At 31.8% G+C, this 23,399-nt stretch overlaps 2 protein-coding genes across 2 annotated transcripts; both read right to left on the bottom strand.

The window, feature by feature from the left end:
- Positions 1–14,074: 14,074 nt before the first annotated feature.
- Positions 14,075–15,396, bottom strand: LOC114378372 (secoisolariciresinol dehydrogenase-like). Its single transcript, XM_028336956.1, has 2 exons — positions 15,236–15,396; positions 14,075–14,952 (listed from the first exon to the last, which is right to left on the bottom strand). The coding sequence occupies exons 1-2, from the start codon at positions 15,277–15,279 to the stop codon at positions 14,175–14,177; spliced, it is 822 nt and encodes a 273-aa protein (XP_028192757.1). The 5' UTR covers positions 15,280–15,396; the 3' UTR covers positions 14,075–14,174.
- Positions 15,397–21,634: 6,238 nt separating this feature from the next.
- Positions 21,635–22,824, bottom strand: LOC114379133 (secoisolariciresinol dehydrogenase-like). Its single transcript, XM_028337722.1, has 2 exons — positions 22,620–22,824; positions 21,635–22,526 (listed from the first exon to the last, which is right to left on the bottom strand). The coding sequence occupies exons 1-2, from the start codon at positions 22,655–22,657 to the stop codon at positions 21,749–21,751; spliced, it is 816 nt and encodes a 271-aa protein (XP_028193523.1). The 5' UTR covers positions 22,658–22,824; the 3' UTR covers positions 21,635–21,748.
- Between the last annotated feature and the right edge of the window lie 575 nt (positions 22,825–23,399).

Genomic DNA, 23,399 nt, shown 5'->3' with positions numbered 1-23,399 from the left:
ACATATAGACAACTCCAATGTGAGATGTGCATGGCAACCTGCTCATGCACTTGTATAACTTCCAAAATTGTATTATCTTTAAAATCATATATAATAAAAAATAACTAATTTTATATTAATTAAAAAAAATATTTGATATTATTTAATTTTACTGATATCAAGTAAAAAATAAAATAATTTTCATTAGAATTTATCATCTTGAATAGAAAAAATTATTAAAAATAAAAATAAAATTAAATAAATTATATTTTTGGAATGATATAATATTAAATAAGATAAAATTAACTAAATTTACTTATATTTAAGTTTAACATATAAGATTATTATCTTTTACTTATATATATATATATAAATGAGTCGAGAGTACGGTTTTACAAATAGACACTACTTTTCTTTTAAAAAAACATAAATTAGTAAAGATTCAATTATTGAATTTCGAATGCGGAAGCTCAACAAAAAAACGTAATTTACCATATCTAAACCAAAGAGAGGTATTAATTCAATATGAAGTGGAATACTAAACCAAACAGAGATAATAATTCAACATGAAGTGGAATAGTGACCATATCTAAACCAAACAGAGATAATTAATTCAACAGGAACTGGATGGGGCCCTAAGAGCAGTCAAACTCTTTGTAATAAAGACAGTACACCTAACAATTAACATCAACTCAATGGGAGAAAGAATATTAAAACTAGGGAGGAAACGAGATAATACTTAACTATCTCCACCAGATTCAGAGAACAGCGTGATCGAGGTGTGGTAAGCAAACCAAACTTTACCCAACCAATAAGACCAAATCGTGAATAGTCCACCTTCATGTTTTATTTAGCTGACAATTTTCAAAGTCAGTTGGTCTTCGTCATATTTATTGAGATATGAATAAGATTGATTTGCATAACAAATTCGGCCAAGCGCATAAATAAGTACTAGTACGTACTTTATTTACGTTGTACAATTTATAGTAACGTGAAAATTAGCCTATCAATCCAACCTAACGGCAGTTTTTATATATCATCAAAATGTCCGCCATCTAAGGATCGAAGTGCAGCCATAGAAATAATGTGAAAGTAATTACCGTAGTTACATGTATATTAATTGATCATAAACAGTGGCCACTTCAAATTTCAGGCCCTCTCAATTTGTTTATCTATATATCACACAGGCCGCCTAACGTATTTAGATGCCAAAAAGTAAATTTTAAAAATAAGACTTTTTTAGTTTAATAATTTTTTTAACAAAAATTAATATTTATTTTTTTAATGAAAATTTATTTTTTGAGTTTTTAAGGATGCAAAGTTATTTATTAATTTATTATAATTGATTTCCTTTAACATTTCTTTTTCTACTGATAAAGCTCTCAAACTTGTATTAATATTTGTCCATTGACTTGGATCTTATATATTTTTAATAGTTATTTCTTTTAATTTATTAATTTCTTTTTCTTTTTCATTTTGAGTTTGAGAATCAACGTCATCTTGTTCATTAACTAATACTTCTTTTTCAGTTTCATTTTTATCAATTTTTATATTGTTAACTTGCTCATTGAACAATCAATTACCTATTTTTATATTTATTTTTATTTGTTTTCATAAATCTATTTAGAGTCTTTTTTTGTGATTCAATTAAAGCATCAACTCTTTTTTTTTTAAAAAAGTTTTGAATAACCAAATTCAAATTTTTGAGTTGACATTTTGAAATAAAGCAACTAATGTATAAAAAATAAATAAAAATCATAAATCAAGATTATAAAAAAAATATTAGAACAATAAAACCTGATTGCCAACGTGCAAATGAATTATTTTATATACTTCTTTGAGTTGAGATACTTCACCACAATACTTTTTAAACTTCGAAACTAATAAATGTAAAACAAATATATTTTAGAATTTCAAGAAATTATACAAAAATAATACAATTATAAAAATATTATAAAATTTACAATCATATTTCAAAAAGCAAAAAAAGCATAAAGGATTCAAATGATTTAGTCCAATGGATAGAATAATTATTAAAATAACATGTGTAATAGATTACATTTGAATCGGAACATGAGTAGCAAAGCCAAGCCACAACTTAAAAGCAAAACAAGGAATATTGAGAAAAAAAAATCAATAAATATAAATGATCTGCATGAAGAAAAAGCCACATAGAGTAAATACGAATGAGAGTGGTATTTCAACTAATTTGGGAGATAATAGAGAATAACTTTTAGATTATTTTCGATAACTAAAGAAAATAAAAAAAATAAGATTTCAGATTAATTTTAATAAAAATTAATATATTCAAATTGAGAGACTTTTAATATAGCCAAAAGACAAATTAATTAATAGAAATTAGTGAGTAATTAATTTTAAGTGAAAACTAAACAATAAAATTATGGGTCTTATTGGAAATTAAAAATATATTTCTTCTGTATTTAATTTTATGGGTATTATAAGAAAATAAGTTTTATAATTATTAATATATTTTTTTGGTTTTTTTTAAGTCTAAAACAAAGACTTTATTTTACTCTTGGGCTGGTCCTGCTACCACATATTAAAGCACTAAGAGAAAAGGGTGAGGTTTCTCATCAACCACAACTGCTACTTTTGACGGTAGCTATCATTGAAGAAAGTAGATCCAACGGCTGTTGTAGATGATAGAAATGCACTTTAATTATATGGATATTGTGTCGTTGGTCTAAATCCTTCATGATAATAAAATTTAGTTAATAATAGCACAACCATAGAATCCATCTACTATAACTGCAAGTTTAAGATTTCGATACAAGAAAGTTGGTGTACGGATCTAGGTTTTCATGACCCTTTCTTTTTCGTTTGATGGGTACACTTAAGTCTTATTGTCTTAGCATACCCGTGACAAATAAATTTAGTTATTGTTATCTATTTGTTGTTGTCTAGATATAAAACTTCTGACAGTTTTTTTTAACTTGTCTGTGACAGTACGACTATCTTGTGTGAAATTGATGAAAAGAATAATGTAATAGAAGATAAACAAGGCCTTAGGGGCCTCCATGTATTAAAAAAAAAGATGAACGATTATCTTGCGTAAATTTGATGAAAAGGATAATGTAATAGAAAGGATGAAGATTATTAGTTTCATTGTTTAAGCATAAAAAGTTAACATTATATGTGCTATCATATGAAATTGTATATTTCTATCTTTTACAAACTTTTTATTATTTTTGTGTACAGTTGTCTTATTTTTGTATAATCAAATAAATTTTTTCCAAGAGAGAAGCATGAAACATTATTTTGTGTTAAACAATTTTTCTAAGAAATTAACCCTGATGTTTTTTTTTTGGTAGTGACACTGAGAATCACACTTAAAATCTCATGCATACTATCAAACCTTCCACTATTAAGCTGACCCTAACAGGTTTATCACTTAAGGGGTAGTCACACACATATATAGTACCTTGAATAATTACTAATTAATACATTAATTAAGTTTCATTTCATTTTATGTTTTATTTTTCTTTTCCAAGTTTTAATTAATGCATCAGGATGGGAAATCAATTTAATTTGTCATAATCTAAAGTTAATATGTACTAATTTAACTCTTAATCACTTGAGAGGGGCCATACAAGTAATCATATTTAGCTTAGCATACACGATGAAACATTTTATCTATTTTCTTATTATACTATTAATTAAAATTATTGACAGTGAGTTGAGTATCACGCTTATTGATAATGTTTCAGGAGTTTCTTGACTTTAATTATTGCTTAGTTATTTTCGTGTTTTTTTAAAACTAGTTCAACTTTTAGGAATAATAATAATAATAATAATAATAATAATAATAATAATAATAATAATAAGATTTTCAAAGTAATTTATAGAGAATATAATCCAATGGTTTAATTAACATTGTCAATTATAATGCATGAAAGAAATTGCCGAGGGAAAAAATTATAAAAATATGTCCTGAACTTTCACAGATTTCTCCCTAACTGATCAGTTGAAGTATTATGCTTCTTGATAATATTTCGGGAGTTTATTGACTTAATCGTTTCTAAGTTTATTTCATGTTTTTGAGCCTGGTTCCACTTTTGAATAATGATAAAAAGCAAATAAGTATATGCATATAAAACATATAGAATATATGCAATTTCAAGTAAAATAGTCATTTGTTTCATTTTTCTTTTTTAAATATTTTTATCTACACTCAACTTTAATTCAAATATTTCATCTCTTTTCATCTCAATTTACTTTCACACTTCTTTCATTCCCTTAAACTAAACGGATCCTTAACAAAAAAAAGCAAGTCCTCCAACCAAGCAACACCTAACATGATCTATCACTGATTTAGGGCGTGTCACTTTTGTTTAAAGTTAGGTTAAATGGACACACATTCTCTTGCATGTTTTATGAAAAGTAAGAATTCAAAATTTTTGATTCAATAACTGTTTGAAGATCTTCTAAGATAAAACACACATTTACATGCTTCCACCAATGCTAATTTTCTATAAAAGAAATGTTAACAATCCATTCTTTAATATATTTTTTATTATCATTCATTAAAATTCATTGAAAATTATAAAATTATGAGTGAAATTAATTAAATAAGAAGTTAGCTAGCTAGACAGCTAATTTGATTCGTAATTTCTCATAAATTTGATTCGTAATTCCTCATAAATTTCAGTAAATAATAAAAACGTATTTAAAGCAGTTTGTAACGTTGTGCTGATAGTAATTCTCATGCCCTATAAGGTTGTGCTTCTACAAAGCATTGCCTAAACAAAACAAATACTACAAACGAAAATCAACCCATCATAATTAATAATAATGACGTGCTTCTCCACTCACTATAACAATTTGCACCATTTTTTACACCTAGTACGCAAGTGGCATCTTTAGCAACAGGATCTCCAAATCTTTACATGATCCACTAGGGACAAAATTCACACTTAGAACAGTAAAAAGATGCCATTCGCCCAGACGAGAATGCAGGACCTACCCATTTTCATCTTTCAGCAAAGAAAAAGGACATATAATATACCAAAAAGAAAATCCAAAAAGAAAAAAAGAAATAGGACATGCTAAAAATACAATAATTAGTAAAGAACAGAACCTGTCTTTCGTACAAATATGTCATCATACAATACGAATCCGGCGGACCCATCATCCTTTACGTGCTCATCAGGCACAGATTGGATCTTTACATCTCTGAAATGAGTAGGAAAAACTTGGAATATTTACTTTTAACCACACCCAGGCTATCAGACTTTGCTCAGAAAAATAATTCTTCCATTTTAGCATTGATAATTGTCTGTTTACCTGCGAATAAAATATAACTAATAATACCCTGATGAATCATCGGATACAACTCATCTAAAATTTTATTAAAAAAATGTAACTAATGATAAAAAAATATTTTCTTGAGCAAAATTCAGCTCTGTAGAAGAGAAGGCATTAATTAAGAGAAATACAACGAGTTTGCTCTGTGTACTTAAGATGGCGATCAAATCATTGCAGTTGCATTTTATTTTTCGGGTTTGATAAACTTGTTAACTTTCTTTTTTTATGATGAGTGGCGCACTGGTTAACCTATGGAAATGATTTTGGACACTCAACTTTTTCCAACATTTAATTAATATATTTATCATCTTTCTTTTCTTATCATATTATATTACCTAAAAATCATTTTTGTAATGAATATGATAGAGAGATCAAGCCTTGTTCGTACTTAGCCAAGTTGAAGTGCTCAATTTGTTTATAATTTTAATATGAAATGTGATATACATATAACAATTTATACATGCACAACATCATTTTTTGTGTGTTTATATCTAGGTTATGACATGTAAAAAATAATGTGCACGAGATACATAAACATAAAAAATATATGAATTGTTATACATGTACAAATTGACATTTAGTATTGAGTAATGAAGAGTGAGAAAAATAATTTAAAAACAAATGAGAAAGACTTTAATAACTATTTAGTCCCTACAATACAAGGGTGTTTTGATTTTTATCCTTTATATTTTTTTGGGTTCCTATCATTAGATTTGTCCATTAAATCTAATTGAAAAATTACAACAACAAAAATAGAAAAGCAAAATATTATAGAGAAAAAAATTAAGAAGACTAAAATGAAAACAACCAAAATTAATAAGGGATCAAACCAAAAACAACCTTGTATTATAGGGAGTTAACAATTATTTAAGATAAATTTATAAAAATTAAGGGTCTGTCTACTTCTGTTTTGGTTTTCTATTTTAAAAATTTTGTACAATTGTAAAAAAAAAACTTATTTTTAGTTAATTCTATACTAATATTTGAAAATAGGATACAGATTGAAAATACACAAGATGACAATTTTGTAATTAAAAATCAAAATAAAAAAATTCCTTTTCAAGATAAATGGGCCATAAACTTTCAAACACTACAAATATACTGGTCGGGAGGAAAAAAAATCTATAGTGAATCCATTGGTGGCAGCAAAAAATTATTTAGAATCAAACCTTAATTTCATGACTTCTACCAAGTTGTATGTTAAGGTTTAGTTTTTATAATTTTTTGCTGGTTACCAATGCTTTTCATTGTAAGTTTAAATTTTTATAATATTTTCAATGTTTGCGACCAAGAGCAACTAGCTAGAAATGACTACTTGAATGGCAGGGACAAGCTGTGGTGGTGGTTATCCTCTAATTCATTAATGGCGGTGGTATCTAGGCAAAGGCGCATAAATGGAAAAAAAGGAAAGGAGAAAGCGAGAGAAGTACTTTGGTAGCGCAAAATTGTAATAGGGATAGGAAGTGCTTGTGGGTGCCTGATGAGTATAAGAGGGATTAAGGGCATTTTTATCTAGTTTTTGTGTTTTGACTTTCCTACGGGTGCAGTAAGCTAATTCGGGAGTATAGGAAGCAACAACCCAATAACTTTTGCTATGGGCAAAGGCTTTAGGCAGGGCCCAATTTGATTGCCTCTTGTAACTGATTTCCATTCTCAACTTTAAGTCCTGATTTTTTTATAGTAATTTTGCTTTCTAGTGAATTTATTTTGGGCTTTAGCTTCAAATTTTTTTTATATTTCATTTAGTAAGACTAATTTTCCCCTAACAACTAACATTAGTAGATAAAAAAAAGAGTCAACTTGTTGCCCTATAGGTTTAGCCAATAAAATGACCATCCAAAAAGAATGTGGGATGAACTAGGCTGACTCAATTTTATATTTCGGCTCGCCCATTTAGTCTGGTTAAGCTTAACCGCCTACTGTGACAGCTCTAGTTCTCTCCTTTTGTACTTCAGAATTGGGTAGATTGATTTTTTTACATGAATGATGAGTAATGATCCCTATATTATAAACACCTATTTAATACTTTTTCTTTCTATGGACATATACTATTAGACACCTTAAAATAGAAATATAAATATGATAGATGATATAATTTGATAGGAAGAGAGAACTAGAAAGAAAAACTATATGTCAAATAGGTGCTTATGATATATGAGTGTCATGTATTATTACTGTTTAAAAACATTGCTCCATTCTTTTTGTTCTTTCCTTTGCGTTTTGTAGCATATGTTCCAAGCTGTGAAAGAATATTTTTTTTGCCACTTTTCATTCTTGCCTCCCACTTTGTTTATATAGTACCAAATTCCAATCTATTTCAGTATTTATCTACATTTTCTGTTAGAATTAATGTCTCATGTGAGAGACAGGTGACTTATGTAGGGACTAATAAGTAAATAATTAATGATTAATGGCTAAATTATAATTGGGCTTAATAGGAGAAGTTTCTGGGGTTAACTGCTACTTGATGGGAGTAATGGTTATAAAAGGAGCTTAATACCCACTAACGTGAAATAAGGTCCCCTTCCTGACCAGAAAGTGTTCTCTCGCACCCATAGTCATCACAAACGGAGAGAGGTAGAAAAGAAAGACCTAAGTAAGTGAAATCTTATTTCTCTCCTCTTTCAAGGAAATCAAAGTGTACCGGAGAGAAGTTCCTATGGAGAAAGGTACAAGTCTTCCTATGGAGAAAGGTACACATCATTATCTATTGTTGTTTATTGATTGTTTGTGAGAACCATAGGTTTCAAGATCCTGTTGTTTCCTATCATTGATAGTCTAGAAAACCCCTTAAGAATTTTTACATGTGGTATCAGAGCATGTGTTATGAAATTTATGATTCTCCAAGAATGATTTAATTTCTCTTAATTATACATGAACCCTAATTATGAAATTTAGGGATAATTTAATTTCTTTCAATTATGTATGAACCCTAATTATGAAATTTAGGGATAATTCAATTTCTCTTAATTATGCATACATCCTAATTATGAAATTTAGTAATTTTATTTTCCGCTGCATGTATTGTTTTATTGGCAATATTTTTATTATTGTTGAATACCAATTTTTGGAGAAAGATTATTTGAAAACTTATGATTATGGGAAAGAAAGCTGCACGACATGTATATATTAAATTTGGAGAAAGTTTTTACTTCTAATGGTGAAAGAAAGGAAGCGTGCCTAAACATAAAGATTCAATTTCTATTTTGAAAAGCTGGGCAGGTACGTTTGTTGTAGGAAGAATATGAAATTTTGGAAATTGCTATTTGCAACCTTATGTTTGCTATTTCCAATCCCACTTGATCTTTTTTTTTTCGAAAAATTATTGTTGAACGTGATTAAAGGATTGAAAATTTATGTTCTGTAATTAAATTAATGTGAATGTTTTGCAATTATTGGTAGCAGTAAATATATGTATATGCTACATATTTGCTTGAACGTGTTTGAATGCAAAAACACAAATAAATGCAAATATTATTTTATGGTCTAAAATGAAATTAATAGAATGACTATGAATTGTTAATAGCAATAAGTATGTGCAGGCCATACATATTTGGTTGGAATTAAATGTATGTTGAATTTGTTAGTCACCAAAGTGGCCAAATTTGTAAGGTTATTTAATTCCAAATTAATGATTATTTCAATTATACTTGGTTGGAATTAAATGTATGTTGAATTTGTTAGTCACCAAAGTGACCAAATTTGTAAGGTTATTTAATTCCAAAATTAATGATTATTTTGATTACTCAAAGAATAATGGATGCTAAATTATATGGTTATTGGTTTATGGGTAATTGAAATTCATTGTTATAAGACATTTATGGATCGCCCAAAGGTTGATTAGTTGTTCTTATAATTAATGAATATAATTGTAGGTGATTTGTGTGTATCATTAGTTTTATTTATATGCCCAAAGGAAATAGATACTACTAATTGGTGCATATTTAATTGTCAAATAATGTTAAAATTTTGTTAGCATCAATATACATTGTCTGTTATCTGAATGAATCATATGTATGACATGTACTTTATGTCTCAAAACACTTATGTGAATTTTATTATCTAATACATGTTTTTAATTCATTAGATTCTTATGTATCATCTGAGCCAATTTTAATGGGCTTAACTTCTCTGATTGAAATGAGCAAGTCCAATTTCACCTCGGTGTTTTGGATCATGATCTTGCTATGTTGGAAGAGAAGTTTGTTACTATTATTGATGTTAGTAGCAATGAAGAGAAAGTTCATTATAAAACTTGGGAAAGACCTAACAGACTCAGCCTAATGTTGATGAGAATGACTGTTGCAGACAATATTAAGACAACTCTCCCTAAAATTGAAAGTGCTAAAAGGTTTATGGAATTAGTGGGAGAGTATTCTCAAACAGCTGATAAGTTTGCTGCTGGGACATTAATGAGTACATTGACCACCATGAAGTTTGATGGTTCACCTACTATGTATGAACATGTCATTGAGATGACAAACATTGCAGCAAGACTTAAGACCTTGGGAATATAATGGCTATGAATGAGAACTTTCTTGTTCAGTTTGTTCTAAACTCATTACCGTCTGAGTTTGACCCGTTCTAAATGAACTATAATACCATGAAAGATAAATGGAATGTGCATGAATTGTACAGTATGTTAGTTCAGGATGAAACGAGGCTTAAGAATCAAGGAAGTCACTCAGTTCATTATGTAAGCCACCAAGGAAATCAAGGAGCTTGAAAATAAATTTATGAAGAAGCATGATAAAGGCAAAGGGTCATTAAAGAACAATGACGACTCTTTGCAAATCCAGAAGAAAGGTATCAAAGGGAAATAATTGTTAATTTTGTAGGAAATCCGAACATTTCCAGAAGGATTACCTAAAGTGCAAGTCTTGGTTCGAAAAGAAAAGTGAGCTTAATGCTCATGTATGTTTTGAATCAAACTTAACTGTAGTTTCCCATGATACATGATGGATTAATTCTGGATGTATGACTTATGTTTCTAACATTATGCAGAGATTCCTTACAATCCAAACCATTAGCTCAAATGAGAAGCTCATTTTCATGGGGAATGAAGTGAAAGCTCCAGTGGAAATAGTTGAGACTTATTGTTTAAAACGCAACACTGGACATCGTTTAGATTTACTGGAGACTCCTTATGTACCTAGTTTATCTAGGAATTTAGTTTCATTATCTAAACTTGATGTTACTGCATACTCTTTTAATTTTTGTAATGAATGTTTCAATTTATTTAAGCATAATCATCTCATTGGTACTGGTATCCTTTATGATGGTTTATATAAATTGAAATTAGACAGTTTGTATGCTGAAACTGTTTTAACTCTGCATCATAATGTTGGCACTAAACATAGTTTAGTGAATGAACGATCTGCTTTCTTGTGGCATAAACGTTTAGGTCACATTTCTAGAGAAAGGATGGAAAGATTAATAAAGAATGAAATTATTCCTTATCTAGATTTTACGGATCAAAATATTTGTGTGGGTTGTATTAAGGGAAAACAAGCAAAACATACAAAGAAAAGAGCTACAAGAAGCACTTAGCTTCTTGAAATTGTGCATACTGATATTTGTGGACCTTTTGATGTTAGTTCTTTCGGAAAGGAATGATACTTTATCACCATTATTGATGATTATTCACGTTACGGTTATGTCTACTTACTGCCCGAGATTTCTTAGACAATGGATGCCTTAGAAATTTACTACAATGAAGTAATAAGACAATTAGACATAAATGTGAAAATTATTAGATATGATAGAGGTGATGAGTATTACGGAAGATATGATGAAACTGGGCAACACCCATGTCCATTTGCTAAGCTTGTTCAGAAATGTGCATTTGTGTGCAATACACAATTCCCGGTACACCACAATAAAACGATGTATCAGAAAGGCGTAATAGAACTTCAATGGATATGGTTAGGAGTATGTTAATCAATTAGACTTTACCCGTATCTTTGTGGATGTATGCTTTGAAAACTGCCATGTATTAGTTAAATAGGGTTCCTAGTAAGGCAGTTCCAAAGACACCTTTTGAACTGTGGACAAATAGAACACCTAGTATAAGGCACCTGCATGTTTGGGGTTGCCAGACAGAAATAAGGATTTATAATCCGCAAGAAAGAAAATTGGATGCAAGAACAATCAGTGGATATTTCATTGGTTATCCAGAAAAATCAAAGGGTTATATGTTTTATTGTCCTAATCATAGTATGAGAATTGTCGAAACTAGAAATGCAAGGTTTAATGAAAATGGTGAAATCAGTGGGAGTATAGTTCCACGAGAAGTGGAAATTAAAAAAGTTAGAGTGTAAGTCCTTTTAGCTTATGCCTCTAGCAGTAAGGTGATTGCTCTTTTTAGTTGTTGTTACAAAATTAATGAAGAGGAGCAACACAATAATGAACCCATGATGCATAATGAACCTATTATGGAAGAATCACAAGAAGTAGCATTAAGGAGGTCTCAAAGAGAAAGGAGGCCAGCTATTTCGAATAATTATGTGGTATACCTACATGAAACAGAAACAAACTTAAGCATTAATGATAAAGGTCCAGTTTTGTTTTCACAAGTTGTAAGTTGTGATAATTCTGAGAAGTGGTTAAATGCCATGAATGAAGAGATAAATTCCATGGAACATAATGGTGTTTGGGACCTTGTAGAATTACCAAAGGGTTGTAAGAGAGTTAGGTTTAAGTGAGTCTTCAAGACTAAACGTGACTCCCATGGAAACCTTGAATGTTACAAGGCTAGACTTGTTGCTAAGTGATTTACTCAGAAAGATGACATTGATTATAAAGAGACATTTTCACCGGTCTCACGAAAGGATTCTTTTAGGATTATCATGGCATTAGTAGCTCATTATGACTTGGAGCTACATCAGATGAATGTGAAAACTGCCTTTCTAATGGAGATTTAGAGAAGGATGTTTATATGGACCAACCAACGGGGTTCTCAGTTGAAGGAAAGGAACACATGGTGTGCAAACTAAAGAAATCAATATACAGTCTTAAAGCAAGCTTCCCGCCAATGGTATTTGAGGTTTAATGATACCATTGTTTTCTTTATATTTAAGGAAAATATTGTTTATTAGTGTATGTATCTGAAGGTCAGTGGGAGTAAGGTTATTTTTCTAATTCTGTATATTGATGATATCTTGCTTGCAGCTAATGATCTTGGTCTTCTTCATGAGACTAAGAAATTTCTCTTTAGAAACTTTGAAGTGAAAGATATGAGTGAGGTAAGCTATGTGATAGGGATATAAATATTCCATAATAGATCACAAGGATTGTTAGGCTTATCTCAAAAAGTATATATCGATAAAGTACTATAGAGATTCAAGATGGAAAGGTGTTTAACATCACCTATTTTAATTTAGAAATGAGACAGAGTTAGTCTCGCACAATGTCCTAGAAATGATATGGAATGAAAAACAAATGGAAGTAATTTTGTATGCATCAGTTGTTGTTGCATCTGAAAGCTGAATTTGTAGCATCTTTTGAGGCTACAATTCAGACTAATTGGTTGCAGAACTTTATTTCAGGGCTTGGAATTATCGACAGTATCGCTTGGCCGCTGAAAATGTATTGTGATAACTCCGCAGTAATATTTTTGTAAAACCGACAAGTACTCTAAGGGTGCTAAGCATATGAAATTGAAGTACTTTATCGTGAAAGAAGAAGTTCAGAAACAAAGAGTGTCAATAGAACATATTAGCACAAACCTTATGATAGTTGACCCTTTGAATAAGGGATTACCGCCCAAGACATTATAGAACATGTTGAAAGTATGGGCATTATTGTTATTGATGATCATTAAGTGTAATTTACCTTATGTAATTTTGTTGACACTCTGAGCTCAATTATGATATGTTTCTGATTACCTGTTCTCTATATTTGCATGCATGTTTGTGTTAGAGTAATGTTAACAGGTTGTCTTGAAAGAAGACATTATGTTGGACCAATTATATACTCCTAACTTATGGTCATATTAACGAAAAGACTAATTTGTAGTACATGGAAGGGACTATGTCGATTAGATGATGTACAATCGCCATGACTCGAATTGGTTCTTATTCTTAATCATGAAATTATGATGTACCCAATGTATAGAACAATTTAGTCAAATTTTAATGCGCATTATGTTAGTTAATCCATTTATTTATTTAGTCCATAATGTTTATTAATGTCACATGAGGCAAGTGGGAGAATGTTAGAATTAATGTCTCATGTGAGAGGCATGTGACTTATGTAGGGACTAATAAGTAAATAATTAACGATCAATGGCTAAATTATAATTGGGCTTAATAGGAGAAGTTTCTGGGGTTAACTGCTACTTGATGGGAGTAGTGGTTATAAAAGAGGCTTAATATCCACTAACGTGAAATAAGGTCCCATTCCTGACCAGAAAGTGTTCTCTCTCACCCATAGTCATCACGAACGGAGAGAGGCAGAAAAGAAAGGCCTAAGGAAGTGAAATCTTATTTCTCTCCTCTTTCAAGGAAATCAAAGTGCACCGAAAAAAAGTTCCTATGGAGAAATGTACAAGTCTTCCTATGGAGAAAGGTACACATCATTATCTATTGTTGTTTATTGATTGTTTGTGAGAACCATAGATTTCAAGATCCTGTTGTTTCCTATCATTGATAGTCTAGGAAACCCCTTAACAATTTTTACATTTCCTCCCTAATTTAGGAGAAACGAGATAGAATAGAAATTAGATTTTAAAAAAAAAAAGAGAGAATAGAAATTTTGTATGATTCCAGCATAACAGGTCCAAACAATATATCAAAAGTTTTATTATTTGGTCATTATTTGGCTGATGTAATTCAAAACACTTGAAACGACTTAAAGTACAAATTAAAAACCTACACGGATTGCCCAAACACACACAAACCAGGGTTTACGACAGTGAAACCCCCATCTACAACAAGGTCATGGCCACTAACATACTTGGACTCGTCACTTCCCAAGTAAAGAACAGCTTCAGCCACATCCTGGGGCTTAAGAACAGTCCCTTTAAGATTGGAATACAGTGCAGCAATCCCCTCATCATCAGTGTTGAGGAAAGTTTTACTCATGGGCGTAGGGACCGCATAAGGAGACACACTATTCACTCTGATCCCTAAGGTTCCAAGCTCCACGGCAGTGTTTCGCACCAGTCCCACGATGCCGTGCTTCGAGCTCGTATAGGCATGCGAAGCCACGCCACCTATTCTTCCACAAATGCTAGCCATTGCAACTATGCTGCCACGCCCAGAAGGGATCATCACCCTCGCGGCGTGCTTGATTCCCAGGAATGTGCCCACCAGGTTGACACTGATAACTTGCTCAAAGTGAGACTTCTTGTTGTGCAATATGCTGGGGTTCCATGCGCCAACTATACCTGCGCTGCTGTGCATGATGTCTAGTTTACCGTACTTGGAAACGGTCGTGTTCACGGCGTGTTCGATGTTTTCTTCTTTTGTGACATCACAATGAATGTAAGTAGCTGAAGATGAATCCAAGTCTTTGCAAATTGAGTGGCCTAACTCGTCTTGGATATCAGCAATCACCACTTTGGCTCCATGCTTGGAGAAAAGTCTTGCTGTGCACTCACCTATACCACTTGCTCCACCAGTTATCAGTGCCACCTTCCCTTCTAGCCTGTTTTTCAATTTTGTATTTCACCAATAACAATATGTATGAGCTTATGCTAACTAATTATTTGGAAACAAAATTAAAATTAATCGGCCAAGAATTTTTCTTCTCACGTTTGGATAAGTTTTTCCACAGATTATTATAAGAAAATAAAATAAGAAAAATAAAATGAAATAACTTTTTTTTCATAAATTAAAAATTAGTTTATACATAACCTAAAGTTTACAATTTTTTTTTTTTTTGCAAGTTTTCTGAAAAATTAGAACCAATTACTGGGCTTTGGATTTACCTTCTGGCAAGAGCAGCAGCGGAGGCCAATGGAACACTTCCCATCAGTCTACTGGATAAGCTCGCTGCTAAGCTAAGAATACCTGACACAGCACGTAAATGATTGATTGATTATGCTTCACATAGAAGTCCTATGATTTTATCTATAAATTTGCACCACTATCAACACGTGTTGTAGAAAGTCAAGACCAATATAATAGGGGGTGTTTCTTGGCCACAATTCACTAATAATGGACAAGAAAAGCCATACTTGGAATTCAATTATAGATTATATGTGTCCAACTCATTTTGGACAAATTGGGATGAAAAGAAGAAAAAATGTAGAAAAAAGTGATAAATATGAATGTGGTATAGGTAGAATAATAATAAAAAAGAGAAACAGAAAGAAAATGGAGTGAAAATAGGATGGAAGAGAAAATTGGGATGATTTTTTTATTTAATTAATTTTTTTCGTAGTGTGAAAAATAAAATCTAAGAGATCGCATTTACAAATAAATATATTGAAAGGAACTTGACAAGACATATATGAATATTATTCTTGGAGGGCGTACTCTTTAGTGAGGTATGCGTGCCATATGAGATAGGATATTATAAAGATAAAGTGATTAAAAAGAAATTCAACCGTATCCGTAATGCATTATTATGCAGACATTATTTTAAGTTGATAGTGGCAATGATCAAAGCTGTCGGGTAAGAAGGGAGGTTATATATATATATATATATATATATATATATATATAATATTGGGATATAGTGAGATTATAGGAGTGTTTTATCATGAAATATGATGATTAAATAGTAGTCCTTAAGTTAAAATAGAAAATTTAGATTTAATTGTTAATATTAAATGCACATATAATTTTAATTGTTAATATTAAATGCGCGTGAGAGAGCCAATATTAAATATGTGCATTTAATATTAGCCATTAAATTTAGGTCTACTACTTTGATCTAAAGATTGTTATTTAATCCTCTCACCGGATATGATAAACAACAAATAAAAGGGTAAATTATATATTTTTTCTCAAGAGATGTTTGAGTGATACTTCCTTCGTAGTTAATATCTCTTAAAAAAATCATATTTAATATGTCATTTATTTGTACTATAATTTAAAATTATGATTTTTTATCCATGTATCCACTTAATTGTTTCTCATTAATGTTTGAATAAAAAATAATTAAGTAAGGATATGTAGGAAAAAAATCATTAATGCATCTAGAAATTAAAAAAAATATTATAAAAAAGATCAAACCAATTTTTTAAAAGAGTCTTATGATTAGATACACATGAATACTATTTTTACTTTTAATTTAAAAGATAATATGTTTTTTCTTGAGAGATAAATATAATTTAAAGTTTAATTTATTTTCTACATCATCATCGACTTCGTTGGCGACGACAAGCTTTTCTTCAAGTTTCCTGCCACGACCGCCTCCCAGACCCCATTGCCCTCGCTCATCTCAACTTTGAGCAGCTTGTCTTCACACTCCGTTTTTGCCACTGCCACGACGTCTCCCATTAGAACCTCCTCTTGGGTGACGTCGACGACCTCAAGGTCTTCGACTTTGGCCTCTTTGCCTTCCCTAAGCACTTCCACGATGAGCTCCTCCACACCGCCTATGGCACCCTTGTAAGTCTTAAGGGTTTTCGAAATTAATAATTATATGATGCTCACACAATCATTAGAGAGTAAGACATATCTTTTTTCATAGTGAGATCTCTATCGTGTCTCTGATGCGTCTTGATTTTCTTAAAAGATGAAAAAAGCAAGATTTCGCTCCCTTGACTATTTTTTCTGTCTCTCTACATTCGTGATGACTAAGGTTTTGAGAAAACACTTTTATGTCAGGAAAGTGACATTGTTTCACGTTAATGGGATTAACCCTTTTTTTTAAACCATTACTCCCACCAAATAGTAGTAATTTCTAGAAACTTCTCCAATTTAACTCAATTTACAATTTAATCTTTAATTATTAATTATTTATTTATTAGTCCCTACATAAGTCATATGTCTCTCACATGAGACATTAATTCTTACATTCTCCCACTTAGCTCATGTGCATCATCAAACATTATGAACTAAATAAATAAATAGATTAAACTAACATAATGCACATTAAAATTACTAAATCGTTTTACATATTGGATACATCATAGTTTCATGATTAAGAATAGGAACCAATTCAAGTCATGACGGTTGTACATCACTTAATCAACATAGTCCCTTCCAAATACTACAAATTACTCTTCTCCTTAATATGACCATTAGTTAGGAATACATAATTGGTCCAACATAATGTCTTTATTTAAGACAAAACCTATTAACATTACTCAAATACAAATATGCATGCAAACATAAATAACATGTAATAAAAACATATCATAAATGGGCTCAGAGTGTTAGTAAAATGCATAAGATAAATTACACTTAATGATCATCAACAACAATAATATTCATACTTTTAACATGTTCTATAAATGTCTTAAGTGGTAATCCCTTTGTCAAATGGTCAACTATCATAAGGTTTGTGCTAATATGTTTTATTGACACTATTTGTTTCTGAACTTCTTCCTTCACGATAACGTACTTCAATTCCATATGTTTAACAACCTTAGAGAAAAATGCTGCTATGGAGTTATCACAATATATTTTCAGCGGTCTAGCAATACTGTTGACAATTCCAAGCCCTTAAATAAAGTTCCACAACCAATTAGCCTAAATTGTAGTCTCAAAACATACTACAAATTCAACTTCCATGGTAGATGCAACAACAACTGATTGCTTTGAACTCTTACACGATACCGCTCCTCTAGCTAAAACAAATACATAGCCAAGAGTGGATTTTCTCGTATTCACATATCCAACAAAGTCTGAGTTTAAATACCCAATCTCCTCAAGGTGATCAGACCTCCTATATGTAAGCATGTGATCTTTCATTCCCTGTAAGTATCTCAGAACCTTCTTTGCAACTTTTCAATGTTCCATTCTCGAGTTACATTGATATCTCCCTAATATTCCAGCTGCAAAGCTTATGTTTGGTCGAGTACAAATCTGACCATCCATAATACTCAAAACAACTGATGCATACAAAATTGTTTTCGCTCCATATCAATTTTAGGACATTGTGCGAGACTAAATTTGTCTCCTTTCCAAATTGGAACGAGTGACGCTGAACACTTTTCCATCTTGAATCTCTCTAGTACTTTATCGATATATGCTTTCTAAGACGAGTCTTACAATTCTTGTGATCTATTTAGAATATTTCTATCCCTATCACATAGTTTGCCTCACCCGTATCTTTCATTTCAAAGTTGCTAGATAAAAACCTCTTGGTTTCATGAAGAAGACCAAGATCATTTCATAGTTTATTTCTATTTTATGTAGGTATACCACATAGTCATTCGAAATAGCTAGTTTCCTTTCTCTTTGAGACCTCCTTAATGTTACTTCTTGTGGTTCTTCCACAATAGGTTCATTATGTATAATGGACTCATTATTTTGTTGTTTTTCTTCGTTGTTGTTTGGAACAACTTGAGGAGCAATCACCTTACTACTAGAGGCACAAGTTAAAGGGACTCACACTCTAATTTTTTTAATTTTCACATCTCATGGAACTGTACTCCCATTGATTTTACAATTTTCAACGAACCTTGCATTTCCAATTTCGACAATTTTCATACTATGATTAGGACAATAAAACATATAACCCTAGACATGCATGTGCCTCATACTAGGTGCCTTGTTCTTCCACAATTCAAAAGGTGTCTTTGGAACTGCGTTACTAGGAACCCTATTCAACAAATACATGATAATTTTCAAGGCATATATCCACGAAGATACGAGTAAAGATGAATTGCTTAACATACTCCTAACCATATCCATTAAAGTTCTATTATGCCTTTCAGATACACCATTTTGTTATGGTGTACTAGACATTATGTATTGCGCACAAATTACACATTTTTGAAGGAGTTTAGCAAATGGAACTGGATGTTGCTTAGTTTCATCATATCTTCTATAATAGTCACCGCATTCATCAGACCTAACAACTTTTACCTTTCTGTCTAATTATCTTTCTATCTATTTCAAGTAAATTTATAAGGCATTCAATGCTTAAGATTTCTCATGCAGTAAGTAGACATAACAGTAACGTGAATAATCATCAATAAAGATGATAAAAAAATTTTCCTTTCCAAAATAATTAACATCAAAAAGACCATAAATATCAATATGCATAATAATTTCAAGAAGCTGAGTGCTTCTTGTAGCTATTTTCTTTGTATGTTTTGTTTGTTTTCTCTTAATACAATCCACACAAATATTTAGATCCATAAAATCTAAATCTTGCATAAATTTGTTGTACAAGTATCATTACTCTAAATTTTTCTTGGCAAGGAATGCACAAAATAAACATTATGTTAATAATTTCTCTTTTATACACTTAATGAACCCAAGATTTGTAAACATATTTTAAACTGCTCCTGATAAAACAAATGAATACCAACTTTTATGCATAATATGAGTGATTTGATCTACTTGCTTAAGCTTTTGGATCTGCAACCAAGAATGCTATATTCTCATTACTTAGGTTACTGATCTATCATCTGTGGCCTGTGGCTACACATAGCAGGAAGATTGATACACCATACACCTTAGTTGTTTCTCTTGTGATGACTGCATAATGTTTGCCCTTCAAAGTTGCTTAACGGTGCAAATCCTACTTGGAGATCCACCATAATGCCAACCCAACCATAGTTTAACCTTGCAGCATTTTCTTATAGGCAAAATTGCAAAATTGGTCCCCCACTTTATCTCCAATTATGGATTTGATCCCCCTATAATTTAATTCACAAATTTGGTCCCCCAGTTTTATAAATCCCTACAAAATTGGTCCTGAAAGTCCAATTTGGACGTTGACCGTTAACCTCAGACGTTGACTGCCACGTGTCAATGCCACGTGTCAACGTCTGAGTGGTTCCCTGTAAAGGCTTCATTTTTTGTAGGTAAAATTGCACTTTTGGTCCCCCAATTTTACTCCAATTTCGATTTTGGTCCCCCTATAGTTTAATTCACACATTTAGTCCCCTAGTTTTATAAATCCATTTATAAATTGCTACTGCAAAATTGATCTTTTGAATGGTTTAGCCACTAGTGCTAGAGACATGGTAGATCTTGATAAATCTCGCACTTCTTTTTCATCGCAAGTTTTTCACTCACTTGAAACCTAGAGAAAAATCACTCTTTGTCTCTCCTACTTTCGTGGTTGTTCAACTTGGGAAAGTGACACATGAATTCCAACCTGGGTCTGAAATTTTCAAATCTCTTACTTTAACAGGTTTTATAATAATCCCTTTTTTTTTTCTTTTTTTGCTCCCCCATGCAGTATTATGTGTATACGACTACTTAAGTGGTCTATGTATGACAATGGTATTTTTGTTTGAAATTTGAAATACAACTTCTCCAATAATGAAATTTGGTTGAATTTATAAAGTGATTTATAAAATTGGGGGACCAAATGTGCGAATTAAATTATAAGGGGACCAAAATCGAAATTGGAGTAAAACTGGGGGACCAAAAGTATATTTTACCTATAAAAAATGAAATTTTTATAAGAAACCACTTAGACGTTGACACGTGGCATTGACATGTGGTAGTCACACGTGACATTGACACGTGGCAGTCAACGTCTGAGATTAACGGTCAACGTCTAAATCGGACTTCTAAGACCAATTTTGCAGGAATTTATAAAACTGAGGGATCAAATTTGTGAATTAAATTATAAGGGGACCTAATCCGAAATTGAAGATATACTGGGGGACCAACAGTGTAATTTTGCCTTTCTTATAAGGCATCTATGAGCCCAAGGGAGGTGGGGTGGGGGGAGGGACATGCTTCTTCTTTGTCAGGCCTTAAAATAATGCCAAGTAATTTAAGCAAGAACATATAGGGGCATCCAAAATAGTTAACTCAAACAGACATATCATCATATGTCATTACTTTTAGTTTTATTTACCTACAAGCTTCCCATTTATGAAAGCACGAAGCGCATGACCAAAGCATGAAGGGCATGACCAAGGAATCACCATTTTTGACTTGTAATTCCTCCATGTTTTACTATTTTCATTGTAGATAGGATCAAATAAACTTCATGAAATTATTCCCCTGTATGGATCTTAATTATGCTTTTAATATAGTTCGTTGGTTTTGGAGTTATTTGTACTATATTTGTAGGTGTACCAAAAACTTTCTCATTTGTTTCCTTTAATTTGTAAGATTGGAGGTTGTTGAGTCCTATTTTTCTTTCGGAATTGAGGTACTTTGCTTATGTATATTTCCTTTGAAAACTCCAAAGTTAGGACAAGTGTGAGTATGAAACTGTGAATGTATGACAATAGGTATACCCACCATCTAACACGAGATTGTTAAGTTCATTTTGATCAAACACAGAAAATCCTATAATTACATCAGTGTACCCACCATCTAACACGAAGGAAGAAAAAGAGAAGAAGCAATTAGTTAAGTTTATTTTGATCAAACACAGAAAATCCTATATTTACATCAGTGTACCCACCATCTAACACGAGATTGTGACCACTAACATACTTAGACTCATCACCTGCCAAGTAAAGAGCAGCTTCGGCCACATCGTTCGGCACAAGATGAACACCTTTTAGGTTGGAATAAATCTCACGAACTCCTTCTTCGTCAATATTGGCATGTTTCTTGGTCAACGGTGTGGGAACCACATAAGGGGACACACAATTCACCCGAATACCAAACTGTCCAAGCTCCACCGCAGTGTTTTTCATCAGTCCAATTAGCGCGTGCTTTGAACTTGTGTAGGCATGTGTAGCCACTCCACCTAAGGTTCCAGCAACACTAGCTGTGTTAATTATGCTTCCCCTTTTAGCAGGGATCATGACTCTTGCAGCGTGCTTTGTTCCCAGAAAAGGACCAACCAAGTTCACGCTTATGACACTCTCAAAATCAGACTTGTTGTTGTCTAGTATGCTTGTTTTGATCTCATCACATATACCTGCGTTATTAAGCATGATGTCTAGTTTTCCATACTTGGAAACCGCTGTGTTCACGCAGTTTTCAACGTCCTCTTCCTTTGTCACGTCGCAGTGAACATAGGAAGCGGATTCCAAGTGTTTGCAAAGAGAGAGGCCCAAATCGTCTTGAATGTCAGCTATGACAAGGTGTGCTCCGTGCTTAGAGAAGAGTCTTGCAGTGGCCTCACCTATGCCGCTTGCACCACCAGTGATAATCGCCACTTTCCCCTCAAGCCTACATGCCATTTTATGTTAGGTTAACAAGCTAACAGATTGATCTGTTTGTAATTATATATGAAAAAATGAAATGAAGTTTCAACTTCCTTACCTTCTAACATGAGCTGAGACCGCAGAAGCACTTGCCATGAATGCGCTTTTCAGGATAACAAAGGGAAAGATGTTTCAAAGTTTTCAAGTTATTTGTTTATCTGAGCATGAAGGAAGTGTGCCTTCATCTAAAGTTTGCTTGATGGATGTGAAGCGACATTTGGCTTACAAAATCATTCACTAATTTCCAACTGGTTGGTCGGTGTGTGCATTAATTGCCTTTTTGACTTTGGCAAACAAGAGTACACAAACGAGAAATGCATGTGATCATCGTGTTTCCATGAAGAATAGCAATGATGAGAAAAGGAAATTCCAGCAAGGAGTAGCCAGAAGAGGACAAACCGCAGTAACTCGTGGGGTGTCACTACGTACATTAATCATATTGTTTGTGTAGCAGCATTAAAATAAAATTTTAAAAATACCCTTAAATATTTTTTTTCTTTTATGGATTACATATTTTATGAGTAATTTTTTAAAAATATTTTATAAATTAATTTAAAATTAATGACACAAAAGTCAAACATATGATTTTCACATTATTAACAACCAGTATCCATACTATTGTCATACTATTGTTCATGTGAAAGCAATACAATTGTCATACTATTGTTCAAAAACTCCTCTGCTACTCCCCTGTATCCATATTCCACTAACAATTTGCTACAGGGCCATTATACTATTTCTCTTCAAAAGTCATTTATTACCTTTTCTAACTAAACCCACCTCTAACAGCAATCAACATCTAACACCTTTCAATTCCCCTAAAATACTAACAGTCATA

This window comes from Glycine soja, chromosome 12 (genome assembly GCF_004193775.1).
Source record: "Glycine soja cultivar W05 chromosome 12, ASM419377v2, whole genome shotgun sequence".
In the NCBI taxonomy this organism is placed as follows: Eukaryota; Viridiplantae; Streptophyta; class Magnoliopsida; order Fabales; family Fabaceae; genus Glycine; species Glycine soja.
This window is presented reverse-complemented; position numbering and strand designations above follow the sequence as displayed.